Raw genomic sequence first — 22,862 nt, 5'->3', positions numbered from 1 at the left:
TACATGTTTATACCCACCCACAACTATGAATTCAAATTCATATGGCCTATGTTCTTCACCAGCAACTCTTAAATCTGTATTTATCAAAAAAGAGTATTGTTTACTATCCTTGAGAGAATTTTCCTTTTTTCAAAATTCAAAAAGCTTGAATTAGGTATTTCACTAAGTCACTGAGCCAATGAAAAGATCCTAGTTCCCTTTCCCAGATCAGAGAAAGTAAATATTACTATTTTTGAGTTTTTCCATCTCTAAAATGGTGAATTCAATTCAATTAAATAATTTTTTTTGATGTACAAGATCCTTCTGGGTCTCTAAGAAGGATTAAGGCCCATTCTGATGTTTAAATCGTTCTTAGAATCACAGAATTAAGAACTGGAATGGACTGTAGAACAGATTATTAGTTAGAAGGGGCAGACCTTAAACCTTAGGTTTAAGTTTGGGCTGGAAAGGACCCAAGAATATACACTATTATACAAAATATTTCAGAACTGGAGAACCATTAGTGACATCTAGTCCAATTCCCTTATTTAAAATTATTTAATACATAAACTGAGGCCTAGAGGGGCTAGGTGACTTACCCAAGGTCATGTTAAGTCAGTGTCAGGATTAACAAAAACCAAGACCACAAGATGACTGTGCTCTTAAGGAGTAGCAAACTGCAGTAACCACTATGGCCTTCTCATTCTTTCCAAGCAGCTGTAGCAATATTATACATTTAGAAAATATAGTAACTGGATTTGCCTTTTGGGAGTATGTTTCTTAGGGAATGTATTAGCCTGAGAAGTAAATTTCTGGGAATTTTATTGTGGTCATTGAGCACACCTCAATAAACATTTTAACTGCCTACTATGTGTCATCTTGTGCTTGGCCCAGAAGAAATAAAGTAGAAAGGACAGTTTCTACTCTCTAGGACCATAAGGTCTTAATATCAAATAATAGAGATAGGATACATACAGAAACAAGTATGATATAAAGAACAACACGATAACAAGAGTGAAAGTCAGGCAAAGTACCATGGCTCAGATTTAGCTAAAGTAAAAGAAAGTCTTTTATAATATGGAGATGTACAGTTTTTTAGCCCAGACAGGCAGAAGTATGATGTAGCAGAAAGAGCACTGGTTTTGCAGCCAGATAATATGGTTTGAATTTTGGCTCTTCTACATGCTGCTTGCATGACTTTTGGCAAATTACATAGTGCCCATGGGCTTCAGTTTCTTCCAGTAACAAGAAGAGGTAGGATGAGACAATCTCTAAATCCTATGATCTCATTAGAGAAATGGGAAGACCAAAGAGATGGTCCTTGTGTGGGGCATCTAGGAGAAAGATTTCAACAGCTTTACGTTGTGTAACAGCTGGCTTGTGTTCAACTTGAGGGATAGCCTGAAGGAATGCCTGGAAGGCAGGATGATAAAATACAATACTACACATATTTATTAAGTACCTACTGCAATATATTACAAATTTATTAAGCATCTACTTGCAAGCTAGGCAACCTGGTGGATACTTATAAGAAAAGAAAAGGAAAGACAGTCCTTACTCTAGAGGAGCTTACAATCTAATGAGGGATGACCACAATACACAAAAAGCTAAAACGTAGGAGGCATTGGGAGAAGGGAAGAAAGCACATGTTCAGGCAAGGTGAAGCATAGTGATGGTAGAATGTTTAAGAAATTGAGGGATTAGGACAGCAAGTGGTTAATATCTTTTCCTCATTACAAATGGAATCCAAAGATGGGATGAGAAGAGTATCAGGTAGTAATTTGAGGCAGGTTGGAAGTAAGGTCAAATAGGCTTAGTGCCTTTATAAGGCAAGCTAATTACAGAAGTCTCCAGAAAAGAAAAGAAGGCAATTCCTTTTCCAAAAAAAGAGGAAAAACTCAGGAAGATTGCATGATTAGGAGCCAGGATAGAACTGGGAGGATTAGAATAGGAGAACTCTTTGATGGATTTCAAATGCTCTTCTAACGAATTCTATTATGTTTTATGCTGGTCATATTCCAACTTCTACAGCTGTCTGAAGAATAGTAGACATTAGCAGGCAGTAATAAATTGTAAAGCTCAAGGATTTTGGCTTTTTTCTCCTTTAACTGGTAATGACCTAGGCACAAATGCTAAATCTCAGTTCCTAAGCTGAGATATTTATCATTTTTAGTTCTATTTACAAACTTTCCTCTCTTAAATACTGCCAATGACCTCATTTTATGACCCTCAGAAGACTATCACCACCATTACATAGCCTTCAACCCACTAACACTAGCATACTTTATGAAACTTAAACCATCAATACCATTAACCATTCTAAGTCCCTTAGATTGAAAACCTCCCTCAAGGGTCCTCAATGCCCTTTCTTGGGTATGGAAGTACTTCAAGGTACTACCTTCCAGGAAGGTACAAGGAAGTATTCAAGGCTGGGTCATGTGATTTAAAACTCAGACTGGTCCTACCAAGCTAGAAAAGTTTTGTGTATGAGCCTAGAGATGCTTTGTCCAAGGACCAACCTACATATAAATCTTGGAAGTTTACTGGTAAAGGGCTGGCCATCTGATTATACATTTTTTGGGTATAGCAACTCTTGAAGGATCCCATCTATTAAGGGTTATAATCTGTGCCTGAGTGCCCCTACCAATGAAAGAATGGATACTCTGAAGTAGGGAAGCATAAATGGAAAGAAGAGAGTAGAATATAAAAGCTTTTATCAACATTTCATTGAATTCTGATGCAACATGAATGAAGAAAGCCCTGGATCTGGAGTCAAAGGACAAATGCTTAAATTTCAACAGTGTTACTATCCACTTGATGTTAGAAAGTCATTTTATAGGCTTTGCTTTTATTCTAGGTTTCAGTTTCTCCATTTGTAAATTTATAGTTTTGGATTAAATGATCTCTAAGATCCTATAAAAATATATTTTACCTTCTACCTTTTTGTAATTCTAGCACTTCGATCACAATGATCTATACTGAGGCTAGTAGAAATGGAGAAAATGTCAGAACATAGAACAAAGTGTTATGGGTCTTGGAAGACTATTAGAACATAGAATGTTGGAGTTGAAAAGGCCCTTGGGGACTAGAACACTAAATGATGTTAAAAGATCATCTAAGCCAGGGGGTCTTAACTTGGGATTCACAGACCTCTATGGAGTCTGTGGATAGATTTCAGAGGTCTATTTAGTTGGATGTAGAATCCCATGCCCTCCAGCCCCCCCACCAAACAAAATCAAATTACATCTTTATTTTCAGTAACCTCTAACTGAAATATAGCATTTCCTATAATTATTTTAAAAGCAATATTCTGATAAGGGACTCACAGATTTCACCAGGCTGCAGAAAGAGTCTCTGACCAAAATAAAATAAAATAAAGTTAAGAACCCCTGATCTACACTAATACACTCTTTCAAGACCACACACAGTAAGTGGAATTCAAATGAAGGACTTTTGACTAGTCTAAAATGCTTTCCCCTACACACTTTATTCTTCTGAGGGAAGAACTGGGACCAGAGACAGATTTCAGCTTGATATAAGAAAGATCCTTCTAATATAATTGCATTGTTCAATAATAGAGACAAGACGTTACCTTGGGATTGGGTATGGAACAATGAGCTCCCTGTTTTTGGAAATGTTCAAGGAGAGGCCAGATGAGCTCCTACTATCAGAATACTATCTGGTCTAATGTAATCTAATCTAATCTAATCTTATTTATTTATTTATTTATAGTGATCCCCACTATGGTTAAAATTCTATTTTTCAAAGTTTGGTTTAGAAGCTCATTAGCAAGAAACTAGAAGAAATTATCTGACATTTTCAAAATTTCCTTCGAAAAAACCACTAAGCTAAAAACAAGCTTCTCTGCCTCCCACTCAGAAATCACACATGGTTAACACTTTTAAAAGTTTCAAAAATGTTGGATGCATTTCAGAATGATATTGACAGGATAAAATGTACTGGATACCAGTCACTTTATCCACTAAATATTGTGGGTTTCAGAAAAGGAACTATATTTCCAGACTATGTTCAGGGTTGATCATAACTTTACCAGTATACAGTTTAACAGAAAAAGATTAATCATGAAGCCAAACAGTATATAGCCTATTTACCAAAAGGTAGAGAATCAATCATTTCACTTTGGAATATTCTTTTGGCTCTTGATGACAACTCCTGCTGTAAGGAACAAAGTGCCTTTCAAACCCCTCTGCCCAGCCAGCACAGCACGTTTTCCAGAATGTATAACTTCTGGGCACTTGGACAATTTACAGAGCAAGATGGAAAAGGGCAGACGTACTGTTCTCTCGAACAAGGCAGAACTCCAAAGTGCTCTGGCTCTCCAGGGTGCAGTCTAAGTCTACAGGGACATTGGGCTCACTCTGCTTCTCTAGGCGATACTGAGGACCTGGAAGACACAAAAAAGAAGGGAGGAGGGAAAGCTTAAAAATGAAAAAATAAATAACTGAGAAGTGTGACTAAGGGAAGAGACACTAAAGAAGGATACGATGGACCATCTCTAGTATTCTTCACATTCTATTGTCTAAAGGGGCAACAGGGAACAATAGAGGGACAAGAGGGCTAGACCTGGAGTCTTTCCTGTGACATCAGCTGCGAGAGAGGGGGATCACTCCGAGCCTCAATTACCTTACCTGTAAAATGAGTAAAATAATGCCTGTAGTGCTTATTTCATAGTTATTGTGAAGCTAAATGTGAGATAAGGTATACAAAGTGCTCTGCAAACTTTAAAAGTCAGACATTCTTAATACCATAGTACCTTACAGATCATCAAATGCTTCCCTTACAGTGATCATAGTAGATATTTATATAGCACTTTAAGGTTTGCAAAATCTTTTACATATATTTTCATTTGAGCTTCATAACAACTCATGAGATAGGTGCTACATCCCCATTTTACAGATGAAGAAAATAAGGATGAGGGAAGTTAAGGGATGCCCAAGGTGACAAAGCTTATAAAGTGTTTTAGGAATATGAACTTAAGTTTTCCACTCTGAGAGGTAAAGGGCAATTGTTAATAATAATAGCTGACATTTTTCTAGAACTTCAAGTACTTCACAAAAGAGCTTTTATCTATTATTTTGCCTGATCCTTAGAATAATTCTTTGAGGAAGGTAATACTGTTGTTGTCATCTTAAAAATGAAGAAATTAAGGTTTAGAAAAAGAAGTAAAATGCCTGGCTCTTATAAGGCCTGATAAGCACCAGAGCTGATGTTTGAGTCCAGCTGTCATACCACAAAATTGAATGCCCTTTCTACCACATTGCAAAACCCTCAAAACTAAGGGTGAGTTCTTTTTTTAAATTAAAAATAGTCTGGACCTTTCATCAGTTCTAGATGATTAATTCAAGCTATATTTATTACATGCTTACTGTATGTACTCGGTCGGGGCATGGGGATACAAAGATGAATAAGGCTCAGTTTCTATCACGAAGGTGTTCTGAGTCTTAGAGGGCATGGGCATAAATAACCATAATACAAAATAATACATGAAAGCACGAGAGACATGAAGTAGATACTCTTAGAAGAGAGATGTCTTCTAGCGGGAATGCCTGTGAAAGGTGCCATGGAGGATGTGGCACATGAGGTGTTCCTCTGAAGAGTAGAAAGGAAAAGTGGTGGTAGAATGAATTAAAGAAATGGGAGACAGGGCATGAGACAATTCTATGTTTAGAGAATAGCCTAAAGAAAAGTGTGAAAGTGAAGAATACTTCAGGGAAGAAGCTGATCACTTCAAAAGGAACTAAGCATGGTACATTTTCCTTCCATGTAGTTCTTTTATAATGGAATACTGTTCTTTAAGAGGTAATGTTCATTCAGTGCTGGGCACAGGCCTGGTATATAGTATGCATGTAACAAATGACTTTTCATTCATTCACTGATCCTATCTGGGTGATTAAGGGCCAGTTGCTTAACCTCTGCAGGCCTCAGGCCCATATCTATAAAGTGATGAGGACTGGACTAAATGATCTTTAAGGTTCCTTTCAACTTTAAATCTCTGATCCTTTAATTTTTATGACTGCCTTCACTCATTTTTCCTAAACTAATGTGCCTAAATTGCAAGTTCTTAGGGATTTCAAATTGTGGAACCTTAAAATATAATGGAAAAGACATTAGAGTTGCAAGGAACCTTAGACCAAAGTATATAAGGAACAAAGAATTTTAGAGCTGAAGGAGTCTTAAAGCATGGAATGTTAGAGCTGGAAGGGATCTTAGATATTACTCCCTCATTTTACTTATAAGGAAATTAAAGCCCAATATTACTCCCTCATTTTACTTATAAGGAAATTAAAGCCCAGAGAGGAGAAGTAACTTGTCCAAGGTCACAGACTGGAAACTAGATCTCTTTTCTCTTGGTCCAACTCCATTGTCCTTATACTAAATCCCATGGTTTTTCTCATAGCTTCCTTGATAAAGGAAGCAAATCCATTCTAAAGTTTGGACAGCTTACACAGAGGAAACTCTTCTTAATTTTTGATGCTCTGTTGAGAAGTTTAAACTGCTTATAAATAGAGTGAGGTGGCAAGGTGTATCACATCATTCCTTTCCAAGCAATTCCTCTTCAGGCAATGTCATCACATCTCCTGGCATTTGTAGTCAATCTATCATATGGATTAATTTCATTAAAAACAGATACTATCTATCTGTTTATGTAGATAGGTATTAGAGTCATTTACTTTCCTCTCTAAGCAATGCTCATTTGGCATGTTCCTTAGTCTGACTTAAAATTCACTATGCTGGCCCATCTGCCTCTTGGTTCATCAATCGAGTTCACTCGACACTTGGGTTTCAAACAAGGCCCTGCACACCTTCTCCTCTTATTGCTTTGAGCCAACTCTGGGTTGCTTATGTTTCCCAGAAGCCCCAGCATAATTTCAGATTTTTATTTTGTGATGTTCTCATGTATTTCATTGGCCCAATCTACTTGTCTTTGTCTCATTTCAGTATTTAATTTAGTTCCTCTTTGAGATGGACTAGTCTTAAGTATAGTGGTTACTTATATGTTTAATTTGAGGGATACAGGGAATGGTTCTCTACCTAAAAACATCTCCCCTGTCATTTCTCACAAGATCTCTCCCTTTAGTAATGTATTACTTTGAGGTGTAAAGGCCTATTAAAATTTTTTCCTTCTCATAAAAATCATTGCCAAGGAATACTGAGCCAGAGGGGGCCTCAAAACAACAGAACATTAGAAGCTGGAAGACACTTTAAAACAAAGAATATCAGAGATAGGAGGGATTTTAGAAGCGAGAATTACAGAATACCTAGCAATGAATGACAAAGCCAGAAATGGTCTTGGAACCAGAACACAAAATGCTAAAGATAGAAGAGAGAAGTCCCTAGAACACAGAATATAAGAACATTCAGTATAGAAAGAAAGAACTAGAAGGGACTTAGATATCATTTAGTCCAAACCCTTCATGCTAAGGATGAGGAAACAAAAAGAGGTTAGGAGATTAGTCCACAGCCTCACAACTACTCAATGGAAGACTTAAGAATAAAAATCTAAGTCTGTCTAATTTCAGAGTCCAATGAATCTCCCACCACAACTCATTTACTTTTTTCTAGTTAGAAGGGATTTTTAGAATTATTTGATCTAAGTCTTTAATTCATATTTTTTTTTTCATTAAAATGTACAAACCATTGAATCTTTAGTCTTATATAAGTAATGATCATCACAGCTATATTTATGGAGAATAACTAAAGATACAAAACAAGACACCATTCCATTCTAATGAATTGCTGACTAAAAGTTTGCTTTAATTTTTGTGTTTGAGAGTGCATGGGGGGGAGGGAATGGGGGTTGGTGGTGGTGAGTGGTAGCAGTCAACACTTATTTCAAGAAGACAGGATGTGAGGTCAATTTCAGTTAAAACAATTCCTTCAAGAAAATAGCTTATATAAAACCTAATAGACACACATTCACATAAGATGGGGACACAGATCTTCAGGCAACTTCTACCCTTTGAAAATAGGCTTCAAAATGTCACAATTGTGCATAAAGCTGCATGACCTCTGTTTCAAATAGAACAACAATATAAGGATGATGTTAGGAAGGAGTTACACTACAGTAAACAGAAAACTTGTTTTGACGTTTCCATGATGTATTTATTATAGAAATACTATGTAACTTAATGGTCTAGTAACAAAATATTGCTCTGGGCAGTTTGGGAGAATTTCTAAGTCATAATATGAAAGCAGCATTTTTATGGGATTTTGTAAACCTTGGGCAAACATCTCTACCCTTAAGTTCAAAGAAAATCTTGAGAATTTGTCCTGTAGTTGAGTTGTGGTAACTTTAGTCTAGTTGATTCTTTCCCCTTCAACCTGACATATAAAGGAAACAAAAGTATAACTTTAGAAACACTTGTGAACTATCTGGAAATCATTTCCCAATGTGAATGAACTCTGGGAAAATGGAGGAAAGTGATAACGTTTGGTTTAGTGGAAAGGGTGTTGGACTTAGAATGAGACCTAGATTAGGCTTGCTCACTTTTTAATCTGAGAGTTACCTAAACTTTCTGAACCTACTACTTCTGCTGTAAAGTGAGAATAATGCTTTTTAAAAAAACAATACCTTTTGGGGGCAGCTGTGTGGCTCAGTGGATTGAGAGCCAGGCCTAGAGACAGGAAGTCCTAGGTTCAAATCTGGCCTCAGACACTTTCTAGCTGGGTGACCCTGAGCAAGTCACTTGACCCCCATTGCCTACCCTTACCACTCTTCTGCCTTGAAGCCAATACAAAGTATTGACTCCAAGATGGAAGGTAAGGGTTTAAAAAAACAAAACAAAAAAACCCCAAAAATACCTTTTGTAAAAACATGTTGTTTTTACATTGCCTAACTTTCTCAATGTATCTCACTCCCTTTCCCTTCTCAGAGTGCCATTCTATTTAGCAAAGAATATTTTTTAAAGAAAAAGAGGAAAGAAAAATCATTAAAACCAATCAATACATTGAAAAAAAATCTAAAAATATATGCAATATTCTAGTCATAGATCATGAAATCTGCAAAAGAACATAGTGTATGTATATGTTGACCTGTGTGTATGTGGGAATGGGGGGCATTTTTTCAAATTTCCTTTGGGACCATGCTTGTTCTATGGAATTTTAACATTCATTTTCTATTATTTAGTGATTGCAATTCTGACACCCCCTCAAGCTATCAGGATTCCTTTTCATTTTTTTAAGAGTTCTCTTTCATTGATAAGATAAAATACTAGAAAGAGTAGTCAGTATTCATTTGTTCTTCAATCCTATGCAATCTGTATTCTGATCCTACCATTCCATAAGAAATATAATCTCAAAGATTACCAATCACCTCAATCACTAAGGTCAATGGTTTTTTGATAGTCTTCATTCTCTTTGATCTTTCTGTAGTTTCTGACATTGTTTATCAGTGTTCCCCCCTCAGATAATCCTTTTTGCTTGGATCTATGACAGAGCTCTCTTCGGATTTTTTCTCCTTGAATGATTAATATTCCTCAGGTACCTTTGCTTAATCCACCATTCAATTATCATTTCCCAAGTATGAGTACCTCCTCGTGCTCTATAAGCTCTGTAGTTTCTATATATTATTAACTTTGGTGATTTCATTGTTGTCCCTGAGTTTATCTCTTCTCTATAAATCCAGCCCTAATCTGGTACTTGGGTGGTGCAGTGGATAGAGCACTGGGTCTGGAGTCAGGAAGACCCGAGTTCAAATCTACCCACAGACACTTATTACCTATGTGATCCTGGACAAGTCATTTGACCTCTCTCTGCCTCACTTTCCTCATCTACATAAAGAAGATAATACCATCTACCTTTCCTAGGTTTGTTAAGGATCTAATGAATTATGGTATGTGAAGTACTTTATAAATCTTAAAATGCTACATAAATGCCAGTTATTATATTATTCTGATTTCCTAGACTCTAACCACGTATCTCCAAATGCCTGCTAGTAACATGTCAGAAACTGAACGTAAAATCTTTTCTGGTAAATCTGCCTTTCTCCAAATGCCTTTATTTCTATTAAAACATGACTATATTCCTAGTTACTCTACTTCAAAATCTCTGAGTTATCTTTGACTCTTGACTCTTTCTTTTTATATATCTGATCACTTGCTTTCAAGGCCTGTTGATTCTACCTCTATAACATTTAATACAATTATCCTCTTTATTGCACTTATACTGCTACCAACATAGTTCAGCCCTGTATTACTATTTGTTTGGACTATTTCACAATTGCTGATTGGACTCCCTGTCTTTAGCATCTTTCCTTTCAAATACATCTTTCACAAAACTGCCAAATTTTTTTTTCCTAAGATACATGTCAGATAATGTCACTCCCATGCTCAAAAATACTCAATGGCTCTTACTGTCTCTAGGATAAAATGCAAACTTCTTAAACTGGCATTAAGGCCCTCTTAAATCTGAGTCCATACATCTTTCCAGCCTTATTTCCTATCGCTTCCCTCCATATACTCTGTCTAGCTAAAAGAGACTAGTCAAATTCTATGAACTTAACAAGCCATAGCTAAGCATGACCTATAAGCAAGAAGGGACCTATAAGCATGTTGTACTCCTTCATCTCAACCTCTTAAGATTCTTCATCTCCTTTCTTTTTTTTTTTTTTTTTTTTTTTTTTTTTAAACCCTTGTACTTCGGTGTATTGTCTCATAGGTGGAAGATTGGTAAGGGTGGGCAATGGGGGTCAAGTGACTTGCCCAGGGTCACACAGCTGGGAAGTGGCTGAGGCCAGATTTGAACCTAGGACCTCCTGTCTCTAGGCCTGACTCTCACTCCACTGAGCTACCCAGCTGCCCTTCATCTCCTTTCAAAGATCAATTCAGATGACATCTCCTTGAGGAAGTTTTCCCCATTTCCTCAGCTACTGGTGTTCTAATATACCATAAATTCCTATAGCATTCGATCTGGAAAGCTCCTTAAATCTCCTTTATTTTCTGTCTTGTATTGTACTTTTCTATGTCTATGTTAAATTCACAAACCTCTCCCCACATCTCTCACCCCCAAGAATGTAAGCTCCTTTATGGGAATGGACTGTTTTGAATTTTTCTTGAATCTAGATAAAAGATAAAATAGGTAAAAGATAAACTTATAGTCTAGTCAGCATTCACACTGAAATTCAAGATTAAGAGAGCTTTTGGTTTCCTGTTCAACCTGACCTAGCCTTAAACCACCTGCATTATGGTTTGACAGGAATATCATCCCAGTCAAGGTCTCCAAATGATGCTGTCCTAGGACTCAAAAGAACTGGACAAGTATTGAACTTGGAATCATAAGATTTGGACCGGATCCCAGAGCCATCATTAAGTAGCTGTATAACCTTTCTTTTCTCCACAATTTAAAAAAATTCTGGCCTTTGTACACAAACACACACTGAATATTTTCAGCTTTCAAAAAAATATAAGATACAATAAATTCAACACGTTACTTTCAAAACTATCTTGCTTGTTTCATTCTGGTCTCTTCTATTCATTTAAAAAATGTTTCAGTGGTCTTCTATTTTTGGTCATCTCTACAGCTATCTCCTTTCTCCTCCTCCCAACCTCCTTAAAAAAGGGGGGCGGGGCGGGAGGAAGATTCTGGTAATACACGAATAATCAAGAAAAACAAATCCATACTCTAACAATGAAAAAAAGTATGTTTTTTTATGTACTTTTAATTTATCACCTATCTGAGGATAGATAACATGCTTTATCATAGGTCCTTTGGAGATGAGGTTAGTCATTGCTTTTCTCCAAGTTGTGTTTCTTTATAATGTTGCTGTCCTATAGATTGTTCTGTTTTGGATTCCTTCAGTCTAGGTCAGTTTACATGAGTCTTCCCCAGGTTTGTCTGAAACCTTTTTTTAAAAAAATTAAGATTATTTCTTACAATAATATTCCTTTATACCTGAACTCTATTTTTGGCTCCTTCTATTTTTTTTTTTACATCAAAGTGTTAGATTTTGGCTATAATGTTACCAGGACTTTCCTCTTCAGGATTTTGTTCAGAAAGTGATTAGTAGATTCAATTTTTCCTTTGTCCTTTGGTTCGAAAAGATTTGGGTAATTTTAATTTAGGATTTCTTGAAATGTAGTGCCCAAATTGTTTATCAGGGACTGCGATGATTCTGAAATTATACTTTTAAAGGTTACTTTCCAAGTCTTTTATTTTTCAGAGTTTATAATTTCCATTTTCTTCTATTTTCAATTTTGTTCTAATATTTCTTGTTTCTCAATGAGTAACTGATTTCTTTTGTCTACTCTAATTTTTAAAAAGTTTCTTACTTGGGTTCTAAGAAACTTAAGTCTCCTTTGGGGCCTTTATTTCAATTTTTTCTCTTGCTAGATTTCTTCTAGGTATTTATGTAGTTGTTGAAGAAAATTCATTTTTTTACTCAATCTCTATTAGCAGTTGCTATGGAGTTACTTTCTCCAAGGCTGGATTTTGAGGTACCTCTGGATCAAAAATAATTCTAGTCAGTGCTTTCTATTTACTTATCTTATTCAATTAGCCAACAAGCATTTATTATGTACTTACTAAGTGCCAGTCCCTGGATTTTGGCTTTGGGCCAAGACTAGATTCTTCCTCCTGCTGTGATTTTGGGTGGGTAGTTTAGCTCTTCTTGGTCTGGGTCACTCCCAGGGTGTGTCCAAGAATGCAGCTAAGCCTTAGGTAGCTCTGGATCTTTGCACTTCAGAACACTGAATCCTGAAGCCCTCTAGGCAATCTCAACAGGGACTCTTGGAACTTTGGAGATCTGGATCTGAGGTGTCCCAGACTGAGAGCTACTGAGCTTGGCCTGGTTATGGCTATGGCTTGTTGACTCCAAAGCTTATGGTGTGGATTTTCTACCCCTGTATAGGAGCTGTCTTGTGGGAGTCCTTGGCTCTTGCTGCTTCCAGATATGAAGTCTTGTATATTGTTGTATAGGTCTAAGTCTGTCTTGTTTATATATGGTGTCAAGAGCTTGCTGATGGGCCCTTTTTCCTAACCTTTGAGTTGTTCTGGCTGGATTATTTTGCAGTTTTGAGGAAGTCATGGCAATTTCTTAAAGGATTTTTTGGGGGCATTTTATTTATTTATTTAATTTAGAATATTTTCCCATGGTTATATGATTTGTAGTCTTTTCCCTCCTCTTCTCCCTCCCCCTTCCATAGCCAAAAAGCAATTTAATGGGTTTTACATATCTCATTGATCAAGACCTATTTCCATATTATTGATATTTGCATTAGAGTGATCATTTAAAGTCTACATCCCCAATCATGGCCCAATCGAACCATGTGATCAAGGAAATATTTTTCTTCTGTGTTTCTACACCTACAGTTCTTTCTCTGGATATGGATAACATTCGTTCTCATAAGTCCCTCTGGAATGTCCTGGGTCATTGCATTGCTGCTAGTAGAAAAATCTATTACATTCGATTGTGCCACTGTGTATCTGTCTCTGTGTACAATGTTCTCCTGGTTCTGCTCCTTTCACTCTGCATCACTTCCTGAAGGTCATTCCAGTTCATATGGAATTCCTCCAGTTCGTTATTCCTTTGAGCACAATAGTATTCCATCACCAACCGATAACCACAATTTGTTTTGCCATTCCCCAATCGAAGGGCATCCCCTCATTTTCCAGTTTTTTGTCACTCCAAAGAGCTTGGCTATAAATATTTTTGTACATGTATTTTTCCTCATTATCTCTTTGGGGTACAGGCCCAGCAGTGGTATGGCTGGGTCAAAGGGCAAGCAGGCATTTAAAGCCCTTTGGGAATAGTTCCAAATTGCCTTCCAGAATGGTTGGATCAATTCAAAATACCACCAGCAATGCATTAGTGTCCCAATTTTGCCCTATCCTCTCCAACATTTATTACTTTCCTTTGCTGTCATAATAGCCAACATGCTAGGTGTGAAGTGGTACCTCAGAGTTGTTTTGATGTGCATTTCTCTAATTATAAGAGATTTAGAACACTTTTTCATGTGCTTATTGATAATTTTGATTTCTTTACCTGAAAAGTACCTATTCATGTTCCTTGCCCATTTATCAATTGGGGAATGGCTTGATTTTTTTATACAATTGATTTAGTTCCTTATATATTTGAGAAATTAGACCTTTGTCAGGTTTTAAAAAAAAAATACAGATTCCCTCTCTCCCCCCAATTTGTTGCTTCCCTTCTAATTTTGGATACAATGTTTTTGTTTGTAAAAGCCTTTTTAAATTCAATGTAAGCAAAATTATTCATTTTACATTTTGTGATATTCTCTTTCTAGCTTGTTCTTAAATTCTTTTCTTTCTCATAGATCGGACAGGTATACTATTCTATGTTCATGTAATTTACTTAATAGTTTCCTTTTTATATTTAAGTCATTTATCCATTCTGAATTTATCTTGGTGTAGGGTGTGAGATGTTGATCTAGACCTAATCTCTCCCATACTATTTTCCAATTTTCCCAGCAGTTTTTATCAAACAGTGGGTTCTTGTCCCAAAAGCTAGGATCTTTGGGTTTATCATAAACTGTCTTGCTGAGGTTATTTTCCCCAAATCTATTCCATTGATCCTCCCTTCTGTCTCTTAGCCAGTACTATATTGTTTTGATGACCACTGCTTTATAGTACAGTTTAAAATCTAGTACTGCTAGGCACCCATTCTTCACATTTTTTTTTTTAGTATTTCCCTGGATATTCTTGATCTTTTGTTCTTCCAAATGAACTTTGTTATAGTTTTTTCTAATTCAATAAAAAAAAGTTTCTTGGTAGTTTGATAGGTATGGCATTGAATAAGAAAATTAATTTGGATAGGATTGTCATTTTTATTGTTAGCTCATCCTACCCATGAGCAATTAATGTTTTTCCTATTATTTAGATCTAGTTTTAATTGTGTGAAACATGTTTTGTAGTTGTGTTCATATAATTCCTGTGTTTGTCTTGGCAAATAGATTCCTAAGTATTTTATATTGTCTAGGGAAGTGATGGGCAAACTTTTTAAAGAGGGAGCCAAAGGAAAGGAAATACTCATCTTTCAGTCTGTTTCTAAGGCAACTCTTTCTAAGTTTCATTGTATTGTATCCTACTCATTGTATTCATCAGATTAGGAAATAATGTTGGGGAGCCAGAGAGAACATTTCAGGGGGTTGCATCTCGCCTGTGGGCCATAGTTTGCCCATCACTGGTCTAGGGTGATTTTAAATAGACTTTCTCTTTCTGACTCTTGCTGCTGAGTTGTGTTGGAAATAATATAGAAATGCTGATGATTTATGTGGATTTTGTATCATGCAACTTTGCTAAAGTTGTTGATTATTTCCACTAGTTTTTTAGTTGATTCTCTAGGATTCTTTAGTAAGACCATCAAATCATCTGCAAAGAGTAACAGTTTAATCTCCTCATTGCCTATTTTAATATTCGATTTCTTTTTCTTCTCTAATTGCTACTGCTAGTGTTTCTAGTACAATGTTAAATAATAGAGGTGATAATGGGAATCCTTGCTTCACTCCTGATCTTATTGGGAAAGCTTCTAATTCCCCATTGCAGATGATGCTTGCTGACTGTTTACTGTTTTTAGGAAAGGCCCTTCTATTTCTATACTTTCTAGTGTTTTCATTAGGAATGAGTGTTGTATTTTAGGAAGGCTTTTTCTGCAGCCATTGAGATAATCATGTGATTTCTGTTGATTTGGTTGTTGATATGGTCAATTACATGGATAGTTTTCCTAATATTAAACCATCTTTGCATTCCTGGTATAAATCCCACCTGATCATAGTGAATAATCCTTGTGATCACTTGCTAGAGTCTTTTTGCTAGTATTCTATTTAAAATTTTTGCATCTGTATTCATTAAGGAGATTGTCTAGTTTTCTTTCTTTGTTTTTGGTCTGCTTGGCTATGGAAATCAGTACCATATTTGTGTCATAAGAAGAATTTGGCAGAACTCCTTCTTTGTTTATTTTTTCAAATAGTTTGTATAGTATTGGGGTTATTTGTTCTTTAAATGTTTGATACAATTCACTCGTGAATCCATCTGGCCCTGGGTATTTTTTCTTAAGGAGTTGTTTGATGGCTTGTTTGATTTTTATTTCTGATATGGGATTACTTAAGTATTCTGTTTCCTCTTCTGTTAATCTAGGCTGTATTTGTTCCCATATAATTGGGCAAAATAGTTCTTGATAATTACTTTTAATTTCCTTTTCATTAGAGGTGAGGTCACCCTTTTCATCTTCGATACTGTTAATTTGGTTTTCTCTTTCCTTTTTTATTATATTAACCAGTACTTTATTTTATTTGCTTTTTCAAAGTAGCAGATTCTAGTCTTATTTATTATTTCATTAGTTCTTTTACTTTCAATTTTATTGATTTCTCCTTTAATTTTTAGGATTTCCAATTTAGTTTTTATCTGGGGATTTTTAATTTGTTCTTTTTCTAATTTTTTAAGTTGCAAGCCCAATTCATTGATCTCCATCCTCTCTGATTTGTTGATATATATACACTCAGGAATATAAATTTCCCCCTGAGTACTGCTTTGGCTGCATCCCATAGATTTTGATATGATGTCTCCTCATTGTCATTCTCTTCAATGAAATTATTGTTTCTATGATTAGTTCTTTAACCAGCCAATTGTGGAGAATCTTATCATTTAATTTCAAATGAATTTTTTATTTGCCTCTCCATGTACCCTTACTAATTATTATTTTTACTGCATTATGATCTGAAAAGGTTGCATTTATTATTTCTGCATTGATTTGCAATGTTTTTATGTCCTAGTACACGGTCAATCTTTGTGAATGTACCATGTGCTACTGAAAAGAAGGTGTATTACTTTTTTTCCTATCTATTTTTCTCCATATATCTATTAACTCTAAATTTTCTAAGATTTCATTCACATCTCTAACATCTTTCTTATTTTTTGGTTTGATTTATCTAGATCTGACAGAGGAAGGTTCAGGTCTCCCACTAGGATAGTTGTACTATTTTCTCCTTAAACTCCAATAATTTCTCCTTTAACAATCTGGATGCTATACCATTTGGTGCATACATGTTGAGTACTGATATTTCCTCATTGTCTATACTGCCTTTTATGAGGGTGTAATTACTTTCCCTATCTCTTTTAATCAGATCTATTTTTACTTTGGCTTTGTCAGATATCATGATTGTGACTCCTGACTTGTTTTTCTCAGTTGATTCCCAATAAACTTTCACCCTATGTATGTCTACCTGCCTCATGTGTGTTTCTTGTAGACATCATATGGTAAGAATTTGGTTTCTAATATACTCTGCTATTTGCTTCCATTTTATGGGTGAGTTCATCCCATTCACATTCAGAGTTATGATTACTACCTGTGTATTTCCCATAATTTTGATTTCCTTTTTTAGCTCTGCCCTTTCTTCTTTTACTATTTCCTTCTACACCAGTATTTTGCTTTTAATCAGTCTCCCTATTCCCCACCCTTATTTTACTTTCTTTCCTACCCCCTCTTATTCCCCTTTTATTTCCCCTGGAAGTATATAGTCAGTTTTGGTGGGTAAGTGATCCTTGGTTGTAGACCCAATTCTCTTGCCTTTCTGAATATCATATTCCAAGCCTTGCAATCCTTTAGTGTGGAGGCTACCAGATCCTGTGTAATCCTGACTGAGGCTCCTTGATATCTGAATTGTCTCTTGCTAGCTTCTTGCAATATTGTCTCCTTGGCTTGAATTTGGCAATTATATTTCTGGGGGTTGTCTTTTGAGCATTTAATGTAGAGGGGGAATCTGTGGACTCTTTCAATGTCTATTTTACCCTCTTATTCAAGAATATCAGTGTAATTTTCTTGGATAATTTCTTGTAATATGATGTCAAGCATTTTTTTTCCTTCTAGTTTTCAGGTAGACCAATGATTCTCAAATTATCTCTCCTGGATTTTCCAGGTCAGATATCTTTTCAATGAGATACATTATGTTTCCTTCTTTTTTTCCATTCTTTTGATTTTGCTTTATTAATTCTTGTTGTCTTGTGAGATCATTAGATTCTACTTGCCCAATTCTAACCTTTAAAGACTGATTTTCAGCTATGATATTCTGATTTTCCTTTTCAGTTTAGTCCATCCTGCTTTACATAGCTTCCAGCAGGTCAATTCTGGCCTCTAATTTGCTTATCTTTTCATTTGATTTTTGGACTTCTTTTTTCAAGTGGGAGTCTTTTCAACTGTTTTCTTTTTGAATTACTTGTATTTCTATTTCCCAATTTCCAGCCCATTTTTGTTCTTTCTTACTTTGTTCTTGGAACTTCATTTTGAATTCCTCTGGAGTTTGTGACTAATTTCCCTTTGGGGGGGGGGTTGGGGGTAAGTTTGGATGTGTTTGCTTGTTTGTCTCTCTCTGCCGTCACCTCCGTACTCTGCTCCTTTTCTTCATAGAAGTTATCCAGGGTCAAGGGCTTTTTATTTCTTTTGGTACTTGTGGATTGTAATTCCTTTGTGTTGGAAGCCATTGCTGTGTTCGTTTTTTTCTCTGAATTATCTTGGCTTCTCAGTCAGAAGTCTGAGTGAGGTGGGAAGGCAGTTCTTGGTGTAGTGGGCTTTAAAGAGTCTTGCTCCAAGGCTATTTTTCCAGTTTTCATTGTGTCTTACCAGGCCAGCCTGAGTCTGCCTTGTCTCCATGCTCTGAGCTCCATGTTCCTCAGCCTCAGGTGAAGTCTAGCTGCCAAGGCCCTGTGCTGCCCTCAGGGGTAAGAGTGTGGTGCCCTCAGGCAGCCCCTGAGAATTTAGAAATTGTCCCAGTCCTCACTCTGACTCTGGTGCAGTAGGTGTGTGTGTGATCAGCTTGCACTTTAGTTAGGTGTAATTTTACCCCCTTATAGCGTGGAAATGCCTACACCCTGCCTATCTTCAAGGCTGTATCCCTTGGCAGAGCCCCTTCCCTCATCTGATTTTGATTTCTTTCCTTTTGAGATGCTTTGTTTTGATCGGTTGTAGGAAGAGACATGAAGTTCCTTCTACTCTATGGCCATGTTAACCTGGAAGATCTCTTAAAGGATTTCTTGATTATTATTTGGTCAGCTACAAGGCTTAGGTTTTTGTTGAAGATGTTTCCCCCTTTTGTTCTAGTAGCCATCCAGATCTTCTGAAGTAATGCTCCTTGGGTCATTAACCTTAATGAGTCTTATTTTACCCACCTGTACAATGGGAATAATGACAGTACTATGTAGTTCATGAGGCTGTTGGAAGGATCAATGTGTTGGAAAGCACTAATTGTAAAGCTATATATAAAATATAAGCTTACCTTTCCCAAACAATTTTTACCACTGGAATATTTTTGGGTATAAATAACTGAAACTATAGAGATTGTGGAAATGATGAAAAATTAGAGATCATCTACTTCAAACTCTTTATTTTACAGATGAGTAAAACCGAGTCTCAGAAAGAGGAAGTTAGTCCCCCACAATCCAGTTCCCATTTATTTTTTTAGTGTTATATTATTTTCCTTTCTTGCTTGCACTCTCATTATACCCATCCCCTTATTTATCTCAAGTGAGAATTAAAAAAAATTTTAAACTTAAATGGCAAAAACACCCCCTGACCTATTCTATATCCATAATTAACAAATTAAAAAGGCTTCTCTAAGATCCTTGAGAGCAGGGATTATCTTTTGCCTTTTTTTGTATTCCTAGCACTTAGCAAAGTGACTGGTACATAGTAGGTACCTGATAAATACTGAACAACTGACTGTCCTCTTATAGTATCTAGGGCAGTGATGGCAAGCCTATGGCACACATGCCAAATAGGGCACACAGGGGTCTCTTTGTGGGTACACCTGCAGTTACTTGGCAGAGTTAGTTACTAGAAAGTCAAAGGGACTAAGGATGGAGCTATTCTCCTCCCGTTCTCCATGTGACTGAGGACATTTCTCACTTCACCTGCTCCTCTGCCCAGCAGCCCAAGTGGAGTGTTTCCTCCCTTCCCTATCTGGGGTAAGGGTGGGGTGGTGGTGGGGACATGGTACTCTGTCTCTAAAAGGTTTACCATAACCGTTCTAGGGTGTTCATTTCTTGGATGAGATTTACCTCTTTTTCTTCTAAGACACTTGTTCTCTTTATAATTCTCCTTTGTTTTTATTCCCACCCACCCCCATTACACGGATTTCTAATTCTTAAAAGTATTTATTCCATTTTAAAATTTCTTATTTTATTTCTTCTATGTATTCATGTAGTCCTTATAAAATTCATTTTTTCCTTTTAGCCTCTGATTATAGTTGTTATGGAATTACTAAATCATTTTTGGGGATCTTGAAATTTGCAAAAAATTTTGATAGTGGTTGGTTTAAAAAAATCTTGCTCATCTTTTTAAATTCCCAACTTGGGGCTTTTTGCTAAGGACAGACTTAGATCTCTATTACACTTTTGGGCAGGGTGATTTGCCTTGATTTGCTTGTCCTAGGACCCTTTGTATCCTGGGCTGACCTTACCTCTTGGAATTTGGGGTCCCTGGATCTTTGTGTTCAGAGTACTCTTACATCTCAAGACGTAGTGTTAGGCCCCTGTGGTTGAGGTTTCTCAGTTTAAGTGCTATAGCACTAACAGTGCCTACTTGTCTTCCAAAGCTGCCCACCCTGGGACTTTCTTAAGAGTAGTTCTTTGCTCTTTCTTGCCTCTGGGCATACAGCTATGAAGGCTATACATGGCCCTGGAATGCCTCTGATCTTGCTAGTGGATGACCCTGCCTGGTATTGGTTTTGCTAGTGGTTCTCTTTCCAGTTTCTCATGCTTTTCTGGGATGACTTTTTTTAAGAATCATCCTTGGGTAGAAGTCACTGTTGTTTCTTATTGGATTTTTAAAATTACTATTTTGTCTGGTATAAATTTTAGAGTTTTATTGGAATAAGTATGAGTGAACTAGGTGATTTTCCTCCCATTTTTGGGTAGTCATCTTTGCTGGAAGTATCCTTCAGGCCAAATAGACTTCGTAGTTTTTCCAGACACATGCCATTATCCACTTCTGTTTCTATTCATAAGTGGTCCTAAAAGTCTCAAATGTACTCTCCTGCTATGTGAAACTCTTTGCTTCATTCAAAGGACAGCTCAGGTATCTTGAGACCTTTCTTGATTTTCAATTAGTAGAATACTCTTTAAGTTAGGATGAGGTCTATTTCCCTGATTTGCTTAGAGTAGAACCCTTTATGTCTAAATCATTACCCATCTTGACCTTATCTTGGTACATGGTGTGAGATGTAGATGTATACCCAGGCTCTGCCATACCTTTTTCCAGGAGTTTTTGTCAAATAATGATTTCTTCTCCCAAAAGCTTGAATCTTTGGATTTATCAAACATTAAACAACTACAATCATTTGCTATTATGTATTGTATAGCTAATCTATTCCTATAGTTTACCTATCAAGTCTATGTATAAAGGAATAATTTCTGACCAAACAAGAGATAGAGAGCATTACAGGATATAAAATGGATAATTTTGAAAATATTAAATTAAAAAGGTTTTGGATAAACAAAACTAATGCAACTGAGATTGGAAGAAAAGCAGAAAGCTGGAAAAAAATTTTTACATCTCTGACAAAGGCTTTATTTTTCAAATATATAGAAGAAGGTGTCAAGTTTATAAGAATACAAATCATTCTCCAATTGATAAATGGTCAAAGGATAAGAACAGGCAGTTTTCAGAAGAAATCAAGGCTATCTATAGTCATGTGAGAAAATGTTCTTAAGAACTAGGCAAAGGGGTTAAATGACTTGCCCAGAATAACATAGCTAGGAAAAAATTGAACCCAGGGCCTCCTGCCTCCAGGCCTGGCTCTCTATCTACTAAGCTATCTAGCTGCCCTATCTATATCATTGTTGATTACAGAAATGCAAATTTACAAACTCTGAGGTATCACCTCATACCTATCAGATTGGCTAATATGACAGGAAAGAAAAATAACAAATCTTGGAAAGAGTGTGGAAAATTGTGATACTAATGCGCCGTTGGTGGAGTTGTGAACTGATCCAACTATTATGGAGAGCAATTTGGAACTATGCCCAAAGGGCTTTAAAACCAGGATGCTCTTTAATACAGCAATCCTACCATTGGGTATCCAATAGATTTTGGTATCCAAAAGATTTTAAAAGGGGAGGGGTGAGGAATTGCACTAAAATTTTGTACCAAATATTTGTATTAAAATATTTATAGCAGTTCTTTTTGTGGTGGCAAAAAATTGGAAGTTGAGGGGATGTTCATTAAATGATGAATGGTCGAACAAGTGGTGGTTTTTGATCATAATGGAATACTGTTGTGCTATAAGAAATGATGAGAAGGATGAATCCAGAAAAACCTGGAAAGACCTACCTGAACTGAGGCAGAGTGAAGTAAGCAGAACCAGAAGAACATTGTACAAAGTAATAGCAATATAATACAATAAACAATTGTGAATGTCAACTATTCTTAGCAATATAGTAATCCAAGACAATTTCCAAGGACTCATGATGAAAAATGCCATCCATCTCCAGAAAAAGAACTGATGGAGTCTGAAAGCAGGCCGAAATATACTATATTTCATTTTCTTTCCTTTCTTTCCTTTCTCTTTCTTTCCTCCTTCCTTCTTTCCTTCCTTCCTTCCTTCCTTCCTTCCTTCCTTCCTTCCTTTCTATCTTATCAATTCTAGGACAGAGTGACAAAGGTTAGGGTTAAGTGACCTACCCAGGGACACACAACTAGGAAGTGTCTAAAGTCAAATTTGAACCTCATTCCTTTCAATTTTAGGCCTGGCACTCAATCCACTGTGCCACTTAGCTGCCCCTGGAGGTCCCTTTCAACTCTGAGATTTTAATTCAGGTCTTAGAAGACCTGGTAGGGTAATCGGTCAGGTACATGTTGGTAAATGTTTAACAACCAGTTCTGAGAGAGAGAGAGAGAGAGAGAGAGAGAGAGAGAGAGA

At 36.4% G+C, this 22,862-nt stretch overlaps 1 protein-coding gene across 1 annotated transcript in view; it reads right to left on the bottom strand.

Annotated features, from left to right (window-relative positions):
• The window catches only part of MAPKAP1 (MAPK associated protein 1), a 360,172-nt gene that overhangs the window by 71,863 nt on the left and 265,447 nt on the right, over positions 1–22,862 (bottom strand). Inside the window, exon 8 of the mRNA XM_044664232.1 lies at positions 4,277–4,384. Within this exon, the coding sequence (XP_044520167.1) occupies positions 4,277–4,384 (108 nt within the window). The remainder of the gene's footprint in view (positions 1–4,276; positions 4,385–22,862) is intronic.

Source organism: Gracilinanus agilis, chromosome 2 (genome assembly GCF_016433145.1).
Source record: "Gracilinanus agilis isolate LMUSP501 chromosome 2, AgileGrace, whole genome shotgun sequence".
Lineage (NCBI taxonomy): Eukaryota > Metazoa > Chordata > Mammalia > Didelphimorphia > Didelphidae > Gracilinanus > Gracilinanus agilis.
The sequence above is the reverse complement of the archived record's forward strand: the minus strand, read 5'-3'. Positions and strand labels throughout refer to the sequence as shown.